The 20,662-nt window shown below is 42.3% G+C and overlaps 1 protein-coding gene across 2 annotated transcripts in view; it reads right to left on the bottom strand.

The window, feature by feature from the left end:
* Nucleotides 1–759: 759 nt before the first annotated feature.
* The window catches only part of LOC103281104 (KAT8 regulatory NSL complex subunit 1), a 40,288-nt gene continuing 20,385 nt past the window's right edge, over nucleotides 760–20,662 (bottom strand). The window contains exons 4-13 of one of the 2 annotated variants that reach the window (XM_062984596.1): nucleotides 17,080–17,207; nucleotides 10,957–11,161; nucleotides 8,972–9,137; nucleotides 8,119–8,259; nucleotides 7,812–7,981; nucleotides 6,607–6,728; nucleotides 5,073–5,127; nucleotides 4,393–4,505; nucleotides 2,724–2,949; nucleotides 760–1,766 (exon numbers count right to left, since the gene is read on the bottom strand). In XM_062984596.1, coding sequence (XP_062840666.1) covers nucleotides 1,512–1,766; nucleotides 2,724–2,949; nucleotides 4,393–4,505; nucleotides 5,073–5,127; nucleotides 6,607–6,728; nucleotides 7,812–7,981; nucleotides 8,119–8,259; nucleotides 8,972–9,137; nucleotides 10,957–11,161; nucleotides 17,080–17,207 — 1,581 coding nt within the window. In that variant the 3' untranslated portion in view covers nucleotides 760–1,511. The remainder of the gene's footprint in view (nucleotides 1,767–2,723; nucleotides 2,950–4,392; nucleotides 4,506–5,072; nucleotides 5,128–6,606; nucleotides 6,729–7,811; nucleotides 7,982–8,118; nucleotides 8,260–8,971; nucleotides 9,138–10,956; nucleotides 11,162–17,079; nucleotides 17,208–20,662) is intronic. The other variant, XM_062984597.1, reaches the window with a different exon arrangement.

Raw genomic sequence — 20,662 nt, 5'->3', positions numbered from 1 at the left:
ATAGGTTCTTCTTGGTTAGTACAGGCGGAACATTCTGCATTTCGGATTTTGAAATACACTATATATATGTGTGTGTGTATATTCAGAATAAAAGGCAACCTAGTGAAAGAAAGAACAAAACCTTATAGATGTGGCCGCTTGGAGCAGACATGGGCCAACTTCGGTCCTCCCTCCAGGTGTTTTGGACTTCCAACTCCCACCATTCCTAACACCTGGAGGGCCCAAGTTTGCCCATGCATATCTCATTGAATGCCTTTAACCAATAACACTTCAATTTAGGGATTTTTCCCAGCCCAGCACAGATTTACTTACTCTGTTTCAAAGCCTCCAAAGAAGGAACCTCCACCAGACTGAAAAAGGAGATTCCACCTGAACATTAGGAAGAGCTTCCTCACTGTGAAAGCAAGCTGTTTAGCAGTGGAACTCTCTGCCACAGTGTGTGGTGGAGGCTCCTTCTTTGGAGGCTTTGAAGCAGAGGCTTGATGGCCATCTGTCAGGGGTGCTTTGAATGTGATTTCCTGCTTCTTGGCAGAATGGGGTTGGACTGGACAGCCCATGATATCTCTTCCAACTCTAGGATTCTATGATTTTGTGACGTTCCCGTGTGCCTTTCTTTGCACATTAGAGGAATCAATAAACATAAAACCCAGGTGCCACTCCCACCCATCCCATCAACCTGATTCAATGAGGCAGAGGAATCTGAATATTGATACAAGCCAGAGGATTTGCAATCTCCCTGAAGGAAATGCACACACATGCTTTTTTTTTATCATGATTTGAAATTTATTATCAGCAACAACAGCATTTCTGCAAGGCCAAGAGAACATGATTTTTTTCATTTTATATTTTTAAGAAAACTGGTGATTTTTGAAGTACATTTAAAAATTAAAAACCATACAAAAATTAGTAGGGAAACATTCCTCTTCCCTTGCAGGCATTTACGCAGGGCCTGCGTATCTCAACTATCCTGTAGATAAATTCCTCCCTGGCGCCTGGGGCCGGGGGACAAAACCTGTGAACTGCGTGCATGAGTTTCCACAATCGATACCCAGCTCCTCCCCAACTGGCATTAAAATCCTCTGAAGACGACATGCTCAACTGATGGGCACCTGTTCCAAGAAGCGCTGCCGGAATCACAGGTGCCTGGACTGGAAAAATAAAGCGTAGCTTCCCTCTCTTTCAGATGCGTTTTCCAACCTCCTTGCTGCTCTTTCTGGGGTTCCCTGGGGTTGCTGCACTTGCGACACCAGCATTGAACCTTCTGGCCAATTGACGTTCTCCTCGTCCAGAATCAACCTGCGACTGGGCTTTCCTGGATGAGGCCTCCTTCCCACGCCATGCAGCCCAGGGCTTTGGCTTTGGCAGCCTCTCCAGCCCTTCGTCGAGCTCCAAGTTCACAGCTGGGCCTCTGCTTTGCTGGGCACAAGGGTGCTTTTCCATTGCTGCCGCCGCCGCCCAACGCTAGAGAGGATGGACGCAACTCTACCTGACGTCACCGGAGGCCGGAGCGATCATCTGTTGTTGAGGAGCGTGGGTGGCGTGCCGCGGTGGCCGGCAAATGCCTCCTGCCAGCTGGACACAAAAGGCTCCCTGGGATGAGAAGGGCTGGGGTTTATACTGTTAGTCCTCAGGTTGTCTTGACTGCCACCAGCGTCCCTCTGCTGAACGAGACCTGTTTGCTTGCCCACACATTCGGAAGGGCGGAGAAGGGCTTGGTGTTCTGTGGTAGAAAGCGGGAATGTCCGCACCTCCCATGGCTGTTCGCACTGGAACAAGAAAAGAGGAAGAAGGTGTTGGATTTCGGTTGTGTGTATATGAAATGTAAATCCAAGTTTTTCTGCTGTTCTGCAAGTGTGTGTTTCAGCAATGAAAGTTAACAGTTTTTAGCCCTGTTTTTAACCATTTTATGCCGTGCGCTGACTTTTATAACTGTTTATTGATGTTATGTTTTTATTGATGCGAAATTGTTTTATTGCCGCTCTTGTTTTATTGCTGTTATTGTATTATTGTCGGGCATGGCCCCATGTAAGCCGCTCCGAGTCCCTCCGGGGAGATGGGGCGGGATATAAAAATAAAGTTGTTGTTGTTGTTGTTATTATTATTATTATTATTATTATAACAGCAGGCCAGCTTGATTGACAGCCTGCTTCTGGCCTTGGAGGTCGGGACTTCCTTCGGACTAAGGAATGTGCTTTCTTATCTCTTGTTGAGCTAGCTGTGTGAGCAGTGCCAAGCCGAGAGGCAAAGGGAAAATGCAGGCTTCTAGCGATGGACTTTGCTGCAATGTAAATATCTTTGTAAATATTAAATAAGTGTTATAACTTCAGACTGCAGATGTCTTTGAGTCTGATATTGGAGAGGAATTGGTGAGGGCAGAAGGTCACCAATTCATCAGGGTGCTGGTTCAGAGCTGTTGATCAATGGTTTTGAAGAAACCCACCCACACGCATCCTGACCCCTGGCTCATCCTGACAGAAGAGTCATGTCAGGGGCACACAAGGCTTTACATCAGGCATGGACCAACTTGGGCCCTCCCTCTGAGTATTTTGGACTTCGATTCCCACCATTCCTCACAGCCTCAGGCCCTTTCCTTTTCCCCCTCAGCCGCTTAAGCGGCTGAGGGGGAAAAGGAAAGGGCCTGAGGCTGTGAGGAATGGTGGAAATTGAAGTTCAAAACACTTGGGAGGGACTTTAACCCATGCTTGTTTGTCCAAAATCCTCACCTGGATACTGTCATCCACATCAAAGATGGAGAGAGTGGCGTCTTCACTGAAAGAAAGGCTTCCTCGGCTCCGACCCTTGAGCAGGAGGGGACTCAGAGCTCCACAAAGCTCAGGGCTGAGGGACCCAGAGGGAGAGCTGGCGCATGGGACGTGGTTCAGGTTATAGGATGAGGCATCCGGGGAGCCCGGCTGCGGAATCCACCGCCCGTCTGACCGGCTGGTGCTCCTGAAATACAAACGTGGCACAGAGAAGAGAAAGGTCACCAATGCAGAACACATCCAAAAATGGCAAGGGAGTCTATGAAAAATACCAAAGGCAACAATGAAATAAAATCAAAGGTCAGAAGCAAGCCATAAAAAAGAGTAGAACAATTATATGTTCAGACAGTCCCCAAATTTCAAACAAAATAGGTTTTATAGGTTTGTTCTTAAGTTGAATTTGCAGGAACAGTTGCATTTTTAAATGTAAATCCACCCAAACATATATTTGGCTTGAAATAGCATAGGGAAGGGTGAACACCCCTGTGCTGTTTGTTTTGCTTCACTTTCTGTTCCTGTGAGAATTTTTTTAAAAAATGAAAGTCTCAAGAACCTTTTGGAGATTTTATGATAGTTGGAAAGGAATGACCTTGCTAGAAGTTGCAGCCTTTTGACAAATGATGCCATAACCCCTTGGCAAAAAGCATGACCTATTAAGAGTCATAACCCTTTTGGGAAAATGGCATTCACCAGCATTCATGAAAGGCAATTAGGTTTCTTGGCTGTTAAACTGATGTCCTAAATAGCTCTTTGAACTGTTAGGGGCAAAGATATGCCAGTGCACGAAAATATATATTCAGTAGAGTTTTAGGAGTGTTCCTTTTTAATTGCTCAAAGACATCTACTCTCCCTTAAAATATATTTGTCTTTAAATCATGCTCTCAAGAGACAAAATAAGAGTCTTCTTTAAAGTAACGGAGTTGGTTTACTCACAAAACTTCATGTATATAGCATACAGGCACTTGCTTATGAATCCAGTTACAATAGGATTTTGAGTAGTTTCTCTGTGGGCATCTTCATTAGAATCAATAGTCCATAGTCCAATTGAGCCCTTAAGTATATATCTTACTGAAGTCTAAACTGTATAACTGTTCTCACTGCTTCTGATGCAAACAAATGGCTTCTACTTTCTCTAAAAATCTAATGCAAACACACTTCTCTACATGACTTCTGTCTTTCTAAAATGGAGTCAGACCATTGAACAAACCCAGACCTATTCACATGATCTGCAGCCCCTCCAAAAACAAAGACACTAAAGAAAACTGCAAACGAATACACACAAATACAATACAGTAAGCAATTATATACATAACAAATAACTAGTGGAGGCTTGAGAAGGTTGCTATTTCTAACAAGAATTGAACTTTGAAAAATTTGCCTTGTTGTGGATTGGTGATAAAGCTTCAGTGCTAAGAGTCCCACTCTATTCTGCTTTGGTCAGACCTCATTGGGAATAATCCTGTGTTTAGTTCAGATCCTGGCCTGCAGAGCTCAAGTAAACTCAGAATCCACTGGGGATCAGTGAAAGCCGTGACTTATCTTTACTGATATTTTCCTCCAAAATAACAGATACAATGGAAGCTGGTAAGAATATTATTTCCACAAACCAGATAGATCCCTGAAAAGATACCTGTTTGCCCGCCTGTGGGAAAGGCTTCCTGCCCAGGAATCCCAACGAACCCGTTCCAATTCCTCAAATTTATGATGACGGTTCAGATACGCTTCATCAGAAGTATCTTCCACCTAAGGAAAAATAAAGAGTTATCTTTGTGTGCTCAAGAAAGCCAACATGATTCCCAGCAAGATACTTTGTTGTTGAAATGTGGGTGAATAACTAGCACATGATTTTTTTTGCATTACAGGATCACTTGTGCAATAAAGAAATAATTGAGGAGTGTTAAAAGACTTGATTTGTCAGATCCACAAATATAAGTAAAAACACTGAAAAAACAGCTTAGTGGTGAATAAGACACCAAATCTTTGGAACATAGCTACCTACCATCACATAACATACTATGCACATAAAAGTCCTTCGGTAATAGAAGGACAAAGAGAACATTTTTGACAAAATAAGGATGTTTTGACTCTTCCACACCCTGGTATGACTCAAGCCCTTGCTGCAGTTCAGAATAGGAAAAAAATAAAGGCACATATATCTCTTTGTTATCTGGCTTTTACAGTCTCTTCTAGAGCCAAAGATGGGTGCTCTATGCACGTACATTAAAGCCTTCCTCAATCTGATCCCCAGCAATCCTTTTCAACAAAAAAACAGGCAAACTGACAGAGGTCTAAGGGTTTTTTTCTTCTTACCTCTGAATCTACTTCCTCTGATGACTTCAGCTCTTCAAGATTCACCATTCTCCAGCTGATGTTAAAAAAAAAAACCCAACCCAGGTTAGATTCAATCCTGAAAATACTTCTGCAAAACAAGCACCTTTCTCACTTCCTCCTCATGACCTCTACAGGCACAATACAACATTCTGCCAAGGCTCGATTCCTAAAGGCCAAAGCAGATCTTAAAATGGCATTTTTTGTGCCTTCTCTGCTGTTGCATCCCAGTTCCTGACCATCCCCCCCCCTCCTTAAGAGGCCCAACTGGCACCGTCATTTCTGTCACCCCAGCACTAAGTAAAAGCTCAAATTGTTAACTAATGCTTTTGGGACCAAACAAATCTTTATACCGGACATAGACAAACTTTGGCCCTCCGTCCAGGTGTTTTGGACTTCCACAATTCCTAACATGCCGGCTTTATACAAATTATACCTGTGAGTGATTTTAAACTATTAAACCAGTGCTACTCAAAGTGCTATTTTTTTGAGCCAGAGGCTGACAACCTGCAGCAAAGGCACATGCTGACATGGCACAACAAAAGGAACATCAGCCGGGCTCCCCTTTGAGTTCTGCACTAGAGATGTGCACATGTTTTTCCCTTTGTTTCCTTTGTGCTATCGTTTCGACCCTTCGTCTACACAAAATGAATGAGGACATTTTCATAGGAAACGAGAGGAGACACGGAAATGAAAACCGCACAGTCATCACGCTTGCTTTCATTTTCCTTTCGTTTTGGACCCCTAACAATAAGCAGGTACTGACAGAGGGCTGCTTTCCCATTACAGCTGATGTGTACCAATGGGTGTTAATAACAATATTAATATAAATAATGATAGTTATTCTGTGACCCTAAGCTGGGTCTGGGAGAGGACTGCTCCCCATTACATCTGATGTGTACTAATGGGTCTTAATAATATTAAAATTAATATTAATAACAGTTACACCCTAAGCTGAGTCAGAGAGAGGGCTGCTTCCCCATGACATCTGATGTGTCCCAAAGGGTATTAATAATAATAATATTAATAACAATAGTACTCTGGGAAAGACCCAAACGTTTAAAAGTTCGTGGGCTAAAAGGAGTCAAAATGTGTGGCAATTTTCACCCCTCTAGCCCAAAAACCGAGTTTGGGGGGGGGGGGGGGGGTGAGCCTTGGAAGCCCTCCCATTGCAGCCAATGGTCTGAAAATTTTCGTTTTTTCGTAAGCTAAACAAAAATTCTGTTTGTATTGCTGCCCCATTTTCGTTAGTGGGAACAAATATGAAAATGAGACAAAACGAAACTACACAAAATGAACAGCAATTCCATACAAAAGCACAACACTATTCTGCACTACTTTTGCCTCACTGACAAACAGTGTGCCTTTTGGTGTGGCACACAACCCCTTGACACTGGAATTTCTGGGTGGAAACACTACCAGCCTTTCCTCATTGAATGACAATGCTCCAGTGCAGAGAGGCAAGACAGAGCTGCTCGGTCAACCCACAGAGTCAGCAGCTTCCAAGGGAACCCACCGTGGCGTCAAAATCTCCTTATACTGCAGCTTCTCCACCCGTGTCGCAGCAGCCATTGACATGGGGATCACGATATTGTTGATGTCATAAGAACATTCCACCTTTTTCTTTTTTGCAGGCTGCTGAAACCACATCAGAAAGACAGCACTGTGAAATCACGACTCTTCCTAACGTGTTATCAACAGCTCAAAACTGCCACCCTGATATCGCTCAATCCGACTTGCCAGCAAATAAATTCTCAACAATGGAAGCCAATAATCCCCGCATCAGCACACTTCCACATGGGGGCAATATAGTACTGTAGACCAGGAGTGATGTGTCTGTGAAGGTATCCTCGACTATAAACACTTTTGTTCTGCACAAAATTAGTCTTACAGGACAAGAGTCTTAGATTCATTACCCTGTTGCATTGATTTCTTGTTCTTGCTTTGTGCAATTGTATGTTAACCACCTTCTTAAGTGTATCAGAGGGAAGAAAGAATATCAAGCCTTGACAAATAAACATTAAGCATTTGGTGCTACAGAATGGCAGCAGGGAAAGAGCCATGAGAACATGGGATTGGGGACAAAATTAGAACCTTTTCTGGGCTCATGTAATTATAAAGCAATGTACTTGAGACTGATGACCAAGGACATATCAGCAGGACATGCCCAACTATAAGCCTATGATGCAGACTTTTTAATCAGTTATTGGATAGTACCGTGTATCTGTGATCTCACTTACTTTCTCAAGAACACAAGAGGACAAAGAAAAACGTGTGTGGGAGAATTTATAAGGGAGAAGACCCAAGAGAAGAAACTGAGAAAGAATACTCCACCCGAAAGAGAGATTAAAGATGAAAAAGATAACAGATCTTCTGTATATGTGGCACATTTCTATTCAACCTTTGGGTCTCCCTTTATGTTTTTAATTAGAAGGAAGAAGATATACAGAAATGCTCCATGCAGTTTTGTTATTGCAGTAATCAGATTATTGAGAGCCTACTTCAAGGCCAACGCTGACGTTCCACAGGGGAATAAGCTCGAAAGAGAAAGATATCTTAGTTTGGAGACGATGCAAGGTTAAAATAATAGCACACTTTGCAGAACTGATTATGCACAATGCAAAAAGGGGAGAGACTAAGGAAGGTCCCTTGGCAATGTTCAGTTATTACTTCCTCCTCTTTGCAGCTGTGTGACCAGGATGAGGATGTGTTCCAACTCACCAAGGCCGAGCTGCCAGCAGCCACAGAATTGCCGGCCACTTGGTTGGAGGATGGGCTGGGAACGCCTTCCAGGGACAGAGGCGACGCATGATGGAGAGAAGCAGACCTGTGGGCCTGAGGCAAGCCAGTGGCAAACCAGCTGCGACCGCCAGGCCCTTTCAGAAGAGAACCTGGCAACGAAGTAAGAGATGAGGAACTCAGGTGGAACCCATTTGTCATATGGGCTTTGTCCAGAAGGAAAAGCAGGCACGGGCCAACTTTGGCCCGTGCTTGGGCAAAAGGTACTTCTCATATGCACAAAGCTTACCAGATGTGGAGAGAGACGATGAACAAATGTTGTTGGTTAGGTCCTTCAACCCACAGTTGGGAGCCTTTAGAGCCTTGATTTTATGGCTTAGCTGGTGGCCCTCTCTCAGCAAGGCTTCAAAGTGTAAGTGAAGAGGGCTGCCTGGTAAGAGAAAGACAGAGGAAATCGCTTTGAGGTCCACTGCAAAGCCATATGCACAGTTTTATTTACTATTCACATTTATATGCCACGTTTCCCACTCCACTGCTATTTTTCTTGGTATCGGTGCTCCTTGATGAAACCAATGCTCATTGTGCCAGCAAACACAGAGGTCTTATCTGCTCTCAAAGGGAAGCTAGGCATTTTTAGAGATGCCGTGAAGAAACAGCAAAGGGAAATGAAACAACTATCTCCTACATGACAGAAAGGCAATCCTCTACAAAAATGGCACAGAAAAGCAGTCCTTTATTGACATATTTAATTCATATCCTGCCATCTTGCAAGAAATTTAAATGAAGTGCAGCTTTAAAAAAGCCCTTATTAATGCAAAAGTTAAAATACAATTCAAGAAAAAGATGACATTGAAATCACAAGGTCAGTTTAACAACTTAACAACACCAACAAGGAGGAAAAGCCTACTATGAGAGGAATACTGGCTCCTACAAGTAGAATGAATGAAAGGCTAAATCAGGCACGGGCAAACTTCGGTCCTCCCTCCAGGTATTTTGGACTTCAACTATTACGATTCCTAACAGGCGGTAGGCTGTTTGGAATTGAGGGAATTGAAGTCCAAAGCACCTGGAGGGAGACTGAAGTTTGCCCATGCCTGGGCTAAATAGTCTTTCTTGCTCATTGCTCTTCTTATCTTGCTTACCATGAGAAAATGAGAGGATGGGGTGGAAGCCAGAATCCAGGAGGGCGACCCGCTCTTTTAAGGACATTGTTTCTGGGTCCACAGTCTGGATCGGGGCCTTGCAGCCACACAAGATGCAGGACTTGGGCTCTTCGCAACCGCATTTCAGGCTGAGAGGCTTCGGCGGCTGGAACAAGAGAGAGGCCAAAACCTTCAGTCAATGAGTCCTTCCAGAAGGAAATGCACCAGCAGGATGGGTGAAAATCTCTACTTCTTCATATGGCAGGGAGCATCAAATATTCCGAAGAAGCCGTTCTCATAGTCAAAATGTCAACTGCAGCAGCTCGAGTAGGACATGCAGTCAAAACTGACACTTCTCTTCCAGTGTTTTCTGTCTGGTATCTTGGCATTATTAAATTTTATCTGTAGACATTCAATTTTGAATGGCTGACGTCTTAAAGAACTTAAATAAAGATGTATTATTTACAAATTTTAATGTGTTTGTATTTTTTTCATGTCAGGAGCGATTTGAGAAACTGCAAGTCGCTTCTGGTTTGAGAAAATTGGCTGTCTGCGAAGGCATTGCGCAGGGGACGCCCGGATGTTTGTTGTTTTACCATCCTTGTGGGAGGCCTCTCTCATCTCCCCACATGAGGAGCTACAGCTGACAGACAGGAGCCCACCCCACTCCCCGGATGCGAACCGCCAACCTTTTGGTCAGCAGTCCTGCCAGCACAAGGGTTTAACCCACTGCGCCACTGGGGGCTCCAATATGTGTGTATGGAAGTATATTCAATAAGTAACCACCATATGAAAGCGAAAAGCACCACAGAATCAGGTTGCAAATGAGACTACAATATTTAGAATGCTCTCCCATCCCCACAGAATTTCTCTGAAACAACCCCATAAGAAGCCAGGGGCACAGAATGTTAACTGAACACAACAACTCTGCCAGGGGGAAAAAAGAAACAGAATGGAATGGCAGACGAGGAAGTAGGATGGATGGAAATAAAAAGATATAACCTGAAATGGTAATATCTAGATTCCTAAGGATCACCTATTCTAAAATGTCCCCAGAGGAGAATTATCAATAGCTACAACTGGAGAAATCCTGTATTTCTATGCACCTGAAATTGGGTACAAAGGGGTCACTCCATTCCTCAAAAAAGAAAAGAAAAGAAAAATAACAGAACGGGTCTGTATTTAAAAAAAAGTAGTACTGAGCATACTCAGTGGACATGAAACAGGAAGCATCGGGAAGACAGTAAATGTCAACTAATTACCCGCATTCCAAGATTTTGTGGTAGTGCTGTATCCCCCATTTCTTTGGCTCTCTGTTCTGACAATATGGGAAGAGCATTTGTCAGTGCTAGAAGAGCAAAAAAAAATCTAGGAAGACCCCCAAGTTCAAATCTGTTCACTCATAAAAAAAATATTTGGTAAGTTTGCACCCCTCAGGCTAAACTACCTTGCTGGGTTGCACTGAGGGTAGAAATGAAGTGAAGGAAGGCGCGTTCATGACCTTTGAAGGAATTATAATTAGAGGGGCAGGAGATGTCTACTCATACAAAGGAAAACAGTTATTTCTATTAGTGTGTAAATCTGCATCCATCTCTGTTTCAAAGCCTCCAAAGAAGGAGCCTCCTCCACACTCCAGGGCAGAGAGAGAGTTCCACTGCTGAACAGCTCTCACAGTGAGGAAGTTCTTAATTGTGTTCAGGTGAAATTTCTTTTCCTGTAGTTTGAAGCCGTTGTTCCATTGCATCCTAGTCTCCAGGGCAGCAGAAAAAAAGCTTGCTCCCTCCTCACTATGACTTTCTTCCCCTCATATCTTGATCCATGGCCCACATCATGTCTCCTTCTCAGCTTTCTCTTCTGCAGGCTAAACATGCCCAACTCTTTCAGCCCCTTCTCATAGGGCTTGTTTAAGTCACTCCTCATTGTTAAGATTAACATTACAAACTCTTTTTCTAGCGAAGGCTGCAAAAGTAAGACTTCAGGCCTACCTTTCTGCTCAGGTGGGAGACAGCACTGACTCTCACCAGCCTGCGCTTCCTGTATCTGCAAATGGGACGGATCCTGGCAGCCACGCAGCTGGGGTCGAGGGTCGCGGGAGGGGTAGGCAGGCGGTTGCTTGGGGGCTTCGGCTTCTTGAGAATGTGGCCAGGGCTCACACCATCCTGGGGACTGAGGGAGGGACCTGTGTTGAAACTGAAGCCAAAAAGAGTCCACACATTAATCCTGCTTCTGGAAAAGGTATTCAACATTGCAGCATTGTGACAGATTATATCAGAGCACACATTTTTGGGGCAGTTGGGTTCTCAATTTGTTACAGTTGACTACCTAGTCCCTGAACAGTTTCACTGGGGTAAAGAGAAGCAGTTAAAAGGGCAAGGCCAGGCCATTTTGGTGGCTGGAATATTGTCATCTCAGTGGCCCTTCTGGGTGATGGGCAGAACTGCTGGTCAGAATGGTCCCTGAGATGGCATAATTTATTTAATATTTGTTAATTGTGTCTTTCAGTTGAAACTATTTTTCCCCAGCAACATATTTAGATTTTTTAAAGATGTTTGCAGCTTTGAAGAACCAGTAGGGATTCCAAAGATTGGACTGGAAACCTCAAGCCATAGAACTCCAACCCCCAATTTATATAAAATTCTGATATTTACTATACTACCTCAAATCAAAGCTGGGGAAAACTTGTTTTGACTAGGAGTGTTGTAACTACCATTTCATCACATCGACTTTGCTATTGCAGTTCAAGGAAAAAAGAAAGCCCTGAACCGGCAACATAAATCCTTCAGAGAAATAGCTTGACTGTAGGTATTGGTGTCACCCAATGTCCCAGTGCCCTACATTTACAACAATGTGATTTTACATGCTTTACCGGACATATATTCTGTACACAAAAGTCTAAAACCTTTGAAGTAATGGGATTTACCTAACTTTTCATATACAATTCAGCATGTTATTCTATGGGCCCACTTTAGCTAGAACTAGCAAACACATTTAGACTGAAGCCAATAAAATAAACCGTAACACTTTAACATACTGTAGAAATCTCAAAGGATTCCCCCATCCAACAAAACCATTTAAACAGGGATTTCATTTTGAAAAAAATAACAACATTCTAACACGGAATAGTTGAACTATGATTTTTACTGGAATGAACGTTATTGGGTCCACACAGTCAAACATAAAATAAGACATACAGTACATATCTTAAGTGTGACCAAGTCTGGATCCAAATGGCTAAAAACATTCAGTAAATGGCACTAGTTTATACAACATTCAGAGTATTTTCCGTTTTTTCTTTATATTAACCTTCATTTCAGCATGTCCCCTGTGCAAAGCCCAGCATTTAGATTACACATATAGACAAATGAAGGAATGTCTGGAGAGGAAAAATTGAGGTGTTGAACCTGAAACTGCCCAATCTCATTGGTAAGGTACGGTACCCATTCATTAAGCTAATTTACAATAAACTGAGTTGTAGCAATGTTGATGGTTGCCCATCACAGCTGTTTATTGCCAGGAAAAAACTCATAGTACATCAGGGGCAGCTTCGGCAGAAAAGGCAAAGGCCCAACATGCAAGCCACTAACTATCTTACAATAAGGCTGTTTGACCTTTTAAAGGGAGCTTTTGAGGACACAAAAGGCTAGGAAAACATTCAGCAAAACAACAACCTTCTTCCCATGTCCTCTTCACACTCAGACGCACATCTTGTGGACAAAGAACTGAGTGAGGAAGGAAAAAACTAGCCACTGCTGTTTCTAAAACCTTGTGTACAGGAGCTGGAAGACGTTTCATTCTGCAATGCTCCTGTACATCTTCAGAATCAGAAATGCGGAAAATACAGGGGCGCGGATTCTGGTACGTCGTTTTAAAAAGGCTTGCAAACTATTATCTATAAGAATATATTATAAAGGATTTTTGAACTAGGATTACTCGTGTCCTTCAGAAATCACTGAGTAAGTTGGAAAACATCTTGAGTGGGCTAAGGAGGCTTCTCATTAGCAGGAGAAAACTCTGGAGTTCAATCTAATGCACTTTAGGGAAGAAATGCTGAAAAGTACCACGATGGAATCTTCTCCAAGCCAATGCCAACCCCAGACCTCTACCTTCCTGTCCTGGAAGATGGGAAACAGATGCAGGCGAAACGTCAGGAGAAAATGCTGCTAGAACATGACCATACAGCCCGGAAACCACACAACAGTCACTTTGGTTTTTTTTTTCCTGAACGGGAGTTTGCCTATACATTAGACCCCAGCATCACAGGTGTCCTGTACAGCCAAACATGGGGTGGAGGTTGGAGGGGAGAGGATAAGCCCACAGCCAGATTTCCTTCCCAGAAAGACATAGAAGTTCATCTTCTGGGCTTCCTCAAGAGTCACTGAGGAACAGAAGGGAAGAAGGAGAAGGCCTTTTCATATGAGATCCTATTCACAGCCTGGCCATGGATTACCAACATTCCCAGTCATGGTATCAAAAACACAGCTATGTCCATGATGCTGTGGACAGTGCACCCTCATCCCAACCCTGTTCACCATGTTTCAGCTGCTCCGCTGCAGGGACATCTGCAAGAACTCTCACACACTGCCAGCACGGGCCTCCCACCATGATGCACGTTACCAATGGGAACAGAGAGGATTAAAATACTCAGGAGGAGAGTGGAGAGAAAGGTTAGTAGGGTGAGTCAGGCTCAGTCCCATTTGGAGCAGATCCACTGAAACCAGTGGGGTGTCAATCAGGATTACTGACATCCCACTGATGAATCATGATTATGTTGAGATGCATGTGTTTGTTACATCTGAATCCAACACTTCTGTTGCTGTTTATATTGCCTTCTCCAGGCAGTCACAGTGTGCTCCTCTTATCTTTACAATATGCTGCAGATAGATCAGTGCAAGCAAGAAAAGGCAGAACTGGCCCAATGTCATTTAAGGAAGCTTAACATTGCCTAAATTATGCCAAACCTAACAATTCAGCTAAGGCCAACTTGGATTTGCTTTTGTTTGATTTTAAACTGAGACAAACAGAGCTAAGCATTTTAAGGGCTAAAGGCACTGTTCTGCCGATGCACACCCTTGAGCTGATTGGCAAAGATCGCAACCCAAGCAGGGATCAGAATTTCTTTCATCAACACTGAACCTTTTCAAATCCAAATGCTTGAGATGACAGGCAAAACACTGCAAATGTTTATTTGCTTCCCGGGCCATTGTACTGCAAAACCTGGCAGCAAGCAGAAACGTGCTTTATGCAATGTAAAGCATAATTTGTGGCCCCGGATGGAGTCATCCTGCTCCTGTTGCCAGGAGACCAACAGCCGGCCACAGCGCATCCCACCAGGATGGATGCAGGAGGAAGAGGCTGACGCAGCAGCACACATTCCAAGAGGCTACTCCCTACCACCAAGCAGGGTCGCACACAATGCAACACAGCCCATTTCCTGCCTGGATAAACAGTCCCCCAGATAGGAAAAGCCAACACAGGCACAGAAATGGAGCCTCTGCAGTGCCACACATCCTCCCATTCAGTCACTGGGGTAAAAACATGAATAAGCAACCACAAAAGACAATGTCCTGTCTCTAGAAATAATTCTGGTATCTTCTAGATCTGAGGTGGGAGCTATCATGATTATTAATATGTTTATTTATACCCCACTTTTTCTCTCCACAAAGGAGACTCAAAGCGGCTTACAATAAAATAATTTTAATGCAATTTAAAACACAAAAATATACGTACATTAAACTATAATTAAACATCAATGGTATTCATTAAAATTAACAGTTAAAATCCTGAAAACTGATTAAAAATGCATTCAAAGCTAAAACCACAGCATCCCCTGTAAAAACCTCCTTTAAAAGCCTGTCTAAATACAAATGTCCCGACTCAATGCCCACCCAATGGGCCACACTAATTGCATTAACAAGCTAAAAATGAGCATTGCGACCACCAACAGAAAAGTATGCCCATGTCTTGGAATAACAATAAATACACCAAAAGCAAATTGATGGACAAAATAGTCCCATTCATTTCATGTGGAATAGCTCTCAATCAGGAAGCATCTGCTCATAACACACACAACACATATTGAGCGTTTTCCTAAATGTTGTTCACATTGTTTTAATAATTGCTTACTGATGCATCAGTTGTATTTTGTTAATTTTGAGATTGTTTTAAAATTTGATATATTATTTTGTTTTATGTCATCTACTATGTTTTTATGATTCTAAGCCGCTCCCAGTCACTTGTTGGGAGATGGGGCAAGGTATAAAGTTTTATTATTATTTTATTATTCCCTTGGGGAAAAAAGTATAAACTAGATGCTTTGTATCCAAGAACACAATGTTTGGAAGAAGCAAGACTTCTTTAAGGTAAAGGTAAAGGTTTTCCCCTGACATTAAGTCCAGTCATGTCTAACTCTGGGGGTTGGTGCTCATCTCCATTTCTAAGCCGAAGAGCCGGTGTTGTCCGTAGACACCTCCAAGGTCATGTGGCCAGCATGACTGCATGGGCGCCGTTACCTTCTCGCCAGAGCGGTACCTACTGATCTATTCACATTGGCATGTTTTCGAACTGCTAGGTTGGCAGGAGCTGGAGCTAACAGCGGCCACTCACGCCGCTCCTGGGGATTGAACCTGGGACCTTTTGGTCTCCAGCTCAGTGCTTTAATGCACTTCGCCACCGGGGTTCCACAAGCCTTTTCAGTTTTCTTTTTATTTTAATAAAGCCTTCTTTACTCTATTAAAATAAAAAGAAAACTGAAAAGTGGATCAGACCACAAAGCATCCTTTACTTCCCACACATACCAGCCACACAGGAGGAATCCCACCTGCACAGTTTTAAAAAACACACTGTATTAAAGGTTCCTAAGTTCTATACACACATTAAAAATCAGTGCTGACACAGTAGAAAAGGAATTTTCTTAGCTTCCCCCCCTTGTCGTACTTCAGATCTACAGTACATGAAATGTGTTTGCAATAGCCACTGTCACATCAGCACAAGAATGCTCCTTTACAATCCTCAAATCTTCAGAAATGTACAAGCAGAAAAACAAGAAGCAAGGGACAAGCATTTCTATAAAGCATTCAAGGATCCGTAACTTGAACAATGTAAAAAAGAAATGTCTAACAAAGCTGCAGAAACAGTAATGAAATGTAATGTATTCTTTATATGCCCAACAGGCAAGAAGTCTGAACTTTGAACCACGTCCAGCACAAAAACAGATAATCACCATCCTTCCACTGATAAAAAGTTATTATTTTTAAGAACAGCAAGGTTCCCTTTCACAAAGAGCCAAAACAAGCTATCCTTTGCATGTAAACTCTGGACCTTGCATTGAAATGGCTCTCATGAGGATTTATTGAGAACAGCCACATTTCTTGCTGCTATTTCTGCAGAAGAGAAGATGGGGATCAGAAGGTAATTCAGAAAAAAAGAAATTCTGATTGAAGCCAAGTTTTCATACAGTTCAGCCTGTACCTAATAATGTACACTTCTTACAGTCAAGTGCCTTCCTCAAAGTCCAAGAGAAAGAGTATCTTCTACATCTGTTACAAAGCAGTAAAACTGACAAACCCTAAAAATTATACAGCTGTGTCAGCACTTGCCAATCCCACCAGACTAGATTTAGAGTCTGAGCAGAATTAAAAGTTATCCCATTGTGTTGGACACAAATGCTAAACTCAGCCAATATTTCCTTTAAATATATGTTTTCAGTAAACATTTGTATCCCCTATCCTTGTCCCTCCAGAATGTGAGTGACCTTCAAACTGAGGTTATCTCACATTTTAACTCCAGAATTGTACCTAAGAAACATAGAATGTGCTTGTTTTCCACGCAAACAAATATGAATTGTGACCAAGGTTAGGTTACAACCCCTCTACTAACAATCTAAATGTATCCCATTTCTCACAAGAAGCTTCACAAAACTATGGATCATAACTTCAGCCTGAAAATATGTACAATTACAGTAACACAAATTGGAGAGATCTTCCCCCAAAAGAACCCCCTTTACATTGTTGTCTCTTTCCATTAAATCCAATATAGGACATTAACATTGACCCAGCAAGACAAATTCCCAAACATCACAATTATCAACCTGTAAGAAAAGGAGGACTAACCAGTTACTGATTCCGTTGACTTGATGGGGTGACGTGCAGGCTTTGGGGGGCTCTGGAGACCCATTGATGGGGGCACAGGTGGGGTTTTGACACACAAGGTTTCTGAAAGACTGCGCAAGGCGAGAATTCTGAAAGAGAAAAACACAATCTCAGACTCAAGGAAGGCCTGTGACAAAAGGAATCAGAAAACTTGCTTGGCAGACTGGAAGCAGACAGGAAGAAGGAAAGAACACACAAACAGCAAATTAACAAAGCGCCAAGGAGCTTGCCATCTCAGCAGGGATAATCCAGAGCCATCTCCTGGCCTTTTCCATTCATTTTCTCTCAAAAGATCTGTGATCACACCAAAGAAACCCAAATTAAGATACAATTGGATGTGTCTACGAAAGAAAATAGTGTACTCAGCAATTTCTTCCTCTTCATAATGACCACAATGCCCCTGGATTAAGAAACTGACCCTAACAATGGTATTCTGACATTCTATTGCATGACAAAGGTAACACAAAGCATATAGCATTTTAACAGCCACTCAAGATGTGGCAAAGCAATTCCCAAAACACACACACCAACTATTTCTGCCACATTGAACTATAAACACGAAAACAAAGGCTGCCAGGCAATTCATCTATAAAACACCATTGTCAACAGAGTCTTAAGATGAGATTTTTTATCTTTATACTTGAAGATGGCAAAGGAAGCTGAGCCTTTAGTGACATTGAAGAAAGTAGGTCTCCTTGTAGGGAAGATGTTTGAACATTCACAGATGGAAGGAGGGAAAATCCATAGACCTCAGCATGTATTATACCAAAAAACTGTAAATTCAGTACCACATGTTTCTCTGCCTTTAGGCTTTTGATGCACCCATGCATGGTCCAGCCCTGAATAAGGCAACCAGGGACGGTTCAAAAGCTGTTTTTTGAGAGAAGGAAGCAAAAGTTGACTCGAATGAGCCAAGGGGGCTTTCTTCAAAACAGATATGCACAGGACTGGGTTATAACCATGTAGACATTCCTGAATAGACCAGGGGTCAGAGAAAAAAATCTGGAGATAGTCCAGAAGCCAGAGCATCATGCCTCCAAGGGAACACAGGCCACTTTTATGGCATCACCTGGGAAATTGTACTCTATCCTCTTTCACAAAACAATAAGCCGAAACTGCAACATCAGGACCCACAGCAATTTAAAAACTGTACATAAAAGCTTGAGTAGAAGCTGGATACATCCAAATAGGAATCACATAGCCTTTCAGAGGCAGTCAGACTGCAGCTACCAGCATTCTTCACTATCAGCTATGGTTCTCAGGATTTTCCACTGAAATAAAATCTGAAAGGCAGTAGGAAACCTATCTCTGATTTAAACTGTAAATGCAGTATGTTCAATTGGACAAAAAAAGGATAATTCAGAGACTGAAGTTCAAAATGCAAAAGACCCTCAAATGACAGGCTGAATATATTAAAGCCTAACGTTCGTTACACAGGTCCACAAGGATTGAAGTTAAGATCGCAGGATAATTTTCTCTGAAATGTAGTCAAGTGCTGTATAAACTTCAGTACAGAAAGTTCTCCAGAGCAATTTTCCCCATGCACTCTCTTCACTTCTCTTGTATTTCCAGATATTGTGTCTGATAGCTGCCCAGGTCATGGTGATGCGAGCAAGGCTTAGCCATAGCCGTAGGACACATGCATCTCCATGGAGTCAAAAAGTATTTAATTTTTTTGCACCCAAAATATCCTCCACAAAGTGTGGGGAACATTTTTATCACATGTTGCCCTTAACTGGGACTTTTCAAGTTGAGAAGATAATAACCAATACAGCCCTGTTGTAAAAAAAGACAAAACTCTTCTGGACCAAAAAGGTTATCTGGAGAACAAATTGTGGTAAAAAAAAAACAGACTTCTTCTGCATAGGATGGTGTGGGGCTGCAGCCCTACAAGGCCTCCCTGGGGCTAATGCAGTCTTTCTAGCCTCCTACAGCTCCTCGCTCTGATCAAGAGCAAGTGCCTCATTCCCAGCTGTTCAAATACCAGGACTAATAAGTTTAGCCATGACCTACAAAAAGGAATTAGCACTTGCCCTATTAGACCTATCACCTCAAACAACAAATAAAAGCCACTTTCCTCAAGCTAAGGAAGACTTCCAATATAACAACCACATTCATTTATTATTTAAAAATAAAAAGGTGCCATCAAGCACAAAAAGTGCTGATTTCTCTGTGCAAATTGTAGGAGGATGATTGGGAGAGAGGTTTTCTGAAAGAACTGTGAACTTGTGAGTGGATAGGTAGGAAAAAACATTAAGACAACATTCTCAGCTGCTAGTTCACACATCACCATGACCTGGGCAGCCACCAGGCACAATCTCTGGTAGTACAAGAGAAATAAAGTGAGTGCATGGGAAAATTAGGGATGAACAAGAGACAACTCAGAAGAAATGAAGCAAAGGATTAAGAACCCCATGTAAAGAAATGAGAAAGATTCACCTCGCTCTAGAAAGTCGGTATGGAGGGGCAGTGGAAGGTTTGAAGGTAGTTTTTCACTTTGATTTAAAAATCCCGGTTTAGCCCCAAAATTCAAATGACTTCAGACACTTCCTACGTTTCAACCTCGGTTCACTCAATGACACAGTGTTAAGAATGATGAGATTATTACAAAAAGGACTGAGAAGGAAGCTTTGAATGGTAGAATTAACAAAGAGGAAAGAATTCAAAGGGGGAAATAAGTTAGTTTATCCAGACCTCATTTATGACAGAAGACAACTAATAATCAGAGAAAAAAGATAATTCAGAATCTACTGGGAGCTCTCCAGTCCTTTTATGATAGACTGACATGAGGGAAGCAAATCTGTAAGCAGTACTGCTGGAATGAAGGAAGCCTAAGCTGAACTAGAGTGAATAACGAGTGTGGGTTCTGTAAAGGCCTGGCATTCAGCACACACAACTGAGGCCGTAATTCTTGAACACAATGTGTATTTGTGCTACCAGAATGCACCTGGTCTACAAGAGAAGCCCTGCAAGCTTGAATTCTGTCAATTGCTTGTCTTAAGAGAGATCTATATCATGTTTCTGGCAATAATAATAATAATAATAATAACAACAAGAACAACAACTTTATTTTTGTATCCTGCCTCCATCTCCCCAAAGGGACTCAGGGCAGCTAACACGGGGCCAAGCCCAAACAATTGCAATAAAACAACATAAAATACATACAAGACACAGGACAACATCCAATAAAATACTTATACAATAACAAAGTAAAACAAAACATAGTAACAATGGCATAATAAAAGAAAGTATAAAAACAGTACAAAGTTTTAAACAAAGGCGAGGTGGGCCAAAGTGCAAGGTGTAGAAATTGTAAAACCCGGGAGGGAGGTAGATAGATAAAATGCTGCATGTAGTGGGAAACTCGGGTGGGCTAAACAATGAAATTACACAAATTATATATATCAGAAAAGCCCAAGGGCAGAATCAGTCAAGTATCTTACACTCCACATGCTGTATTACAGAACCATCCAACTAGATTATATTACAAATCAGTTATCTAACATAAAATAAAAGCAAAGATTTTATTTTTTTTAACCAAAGA

This window comes from Anolis carolinensis, chromosome 6, assembly GCF_035594765.1.
Source record: "Anolis carolinensis isolate JA03-04 chromosome 6, rAnoCar3.1.pri, whole genome shotgun sequence".
In the NCBI taxonomy this organism is placed as follows: Eukaryota; Metazoa; Chordata; class Lepidosauria; order Squamata; family Dactyloidae; genus Anolis; species Anolis carolinensis.
This window is presented reverse-complemented; position numbering and strand designations above follow the sequence as displayed.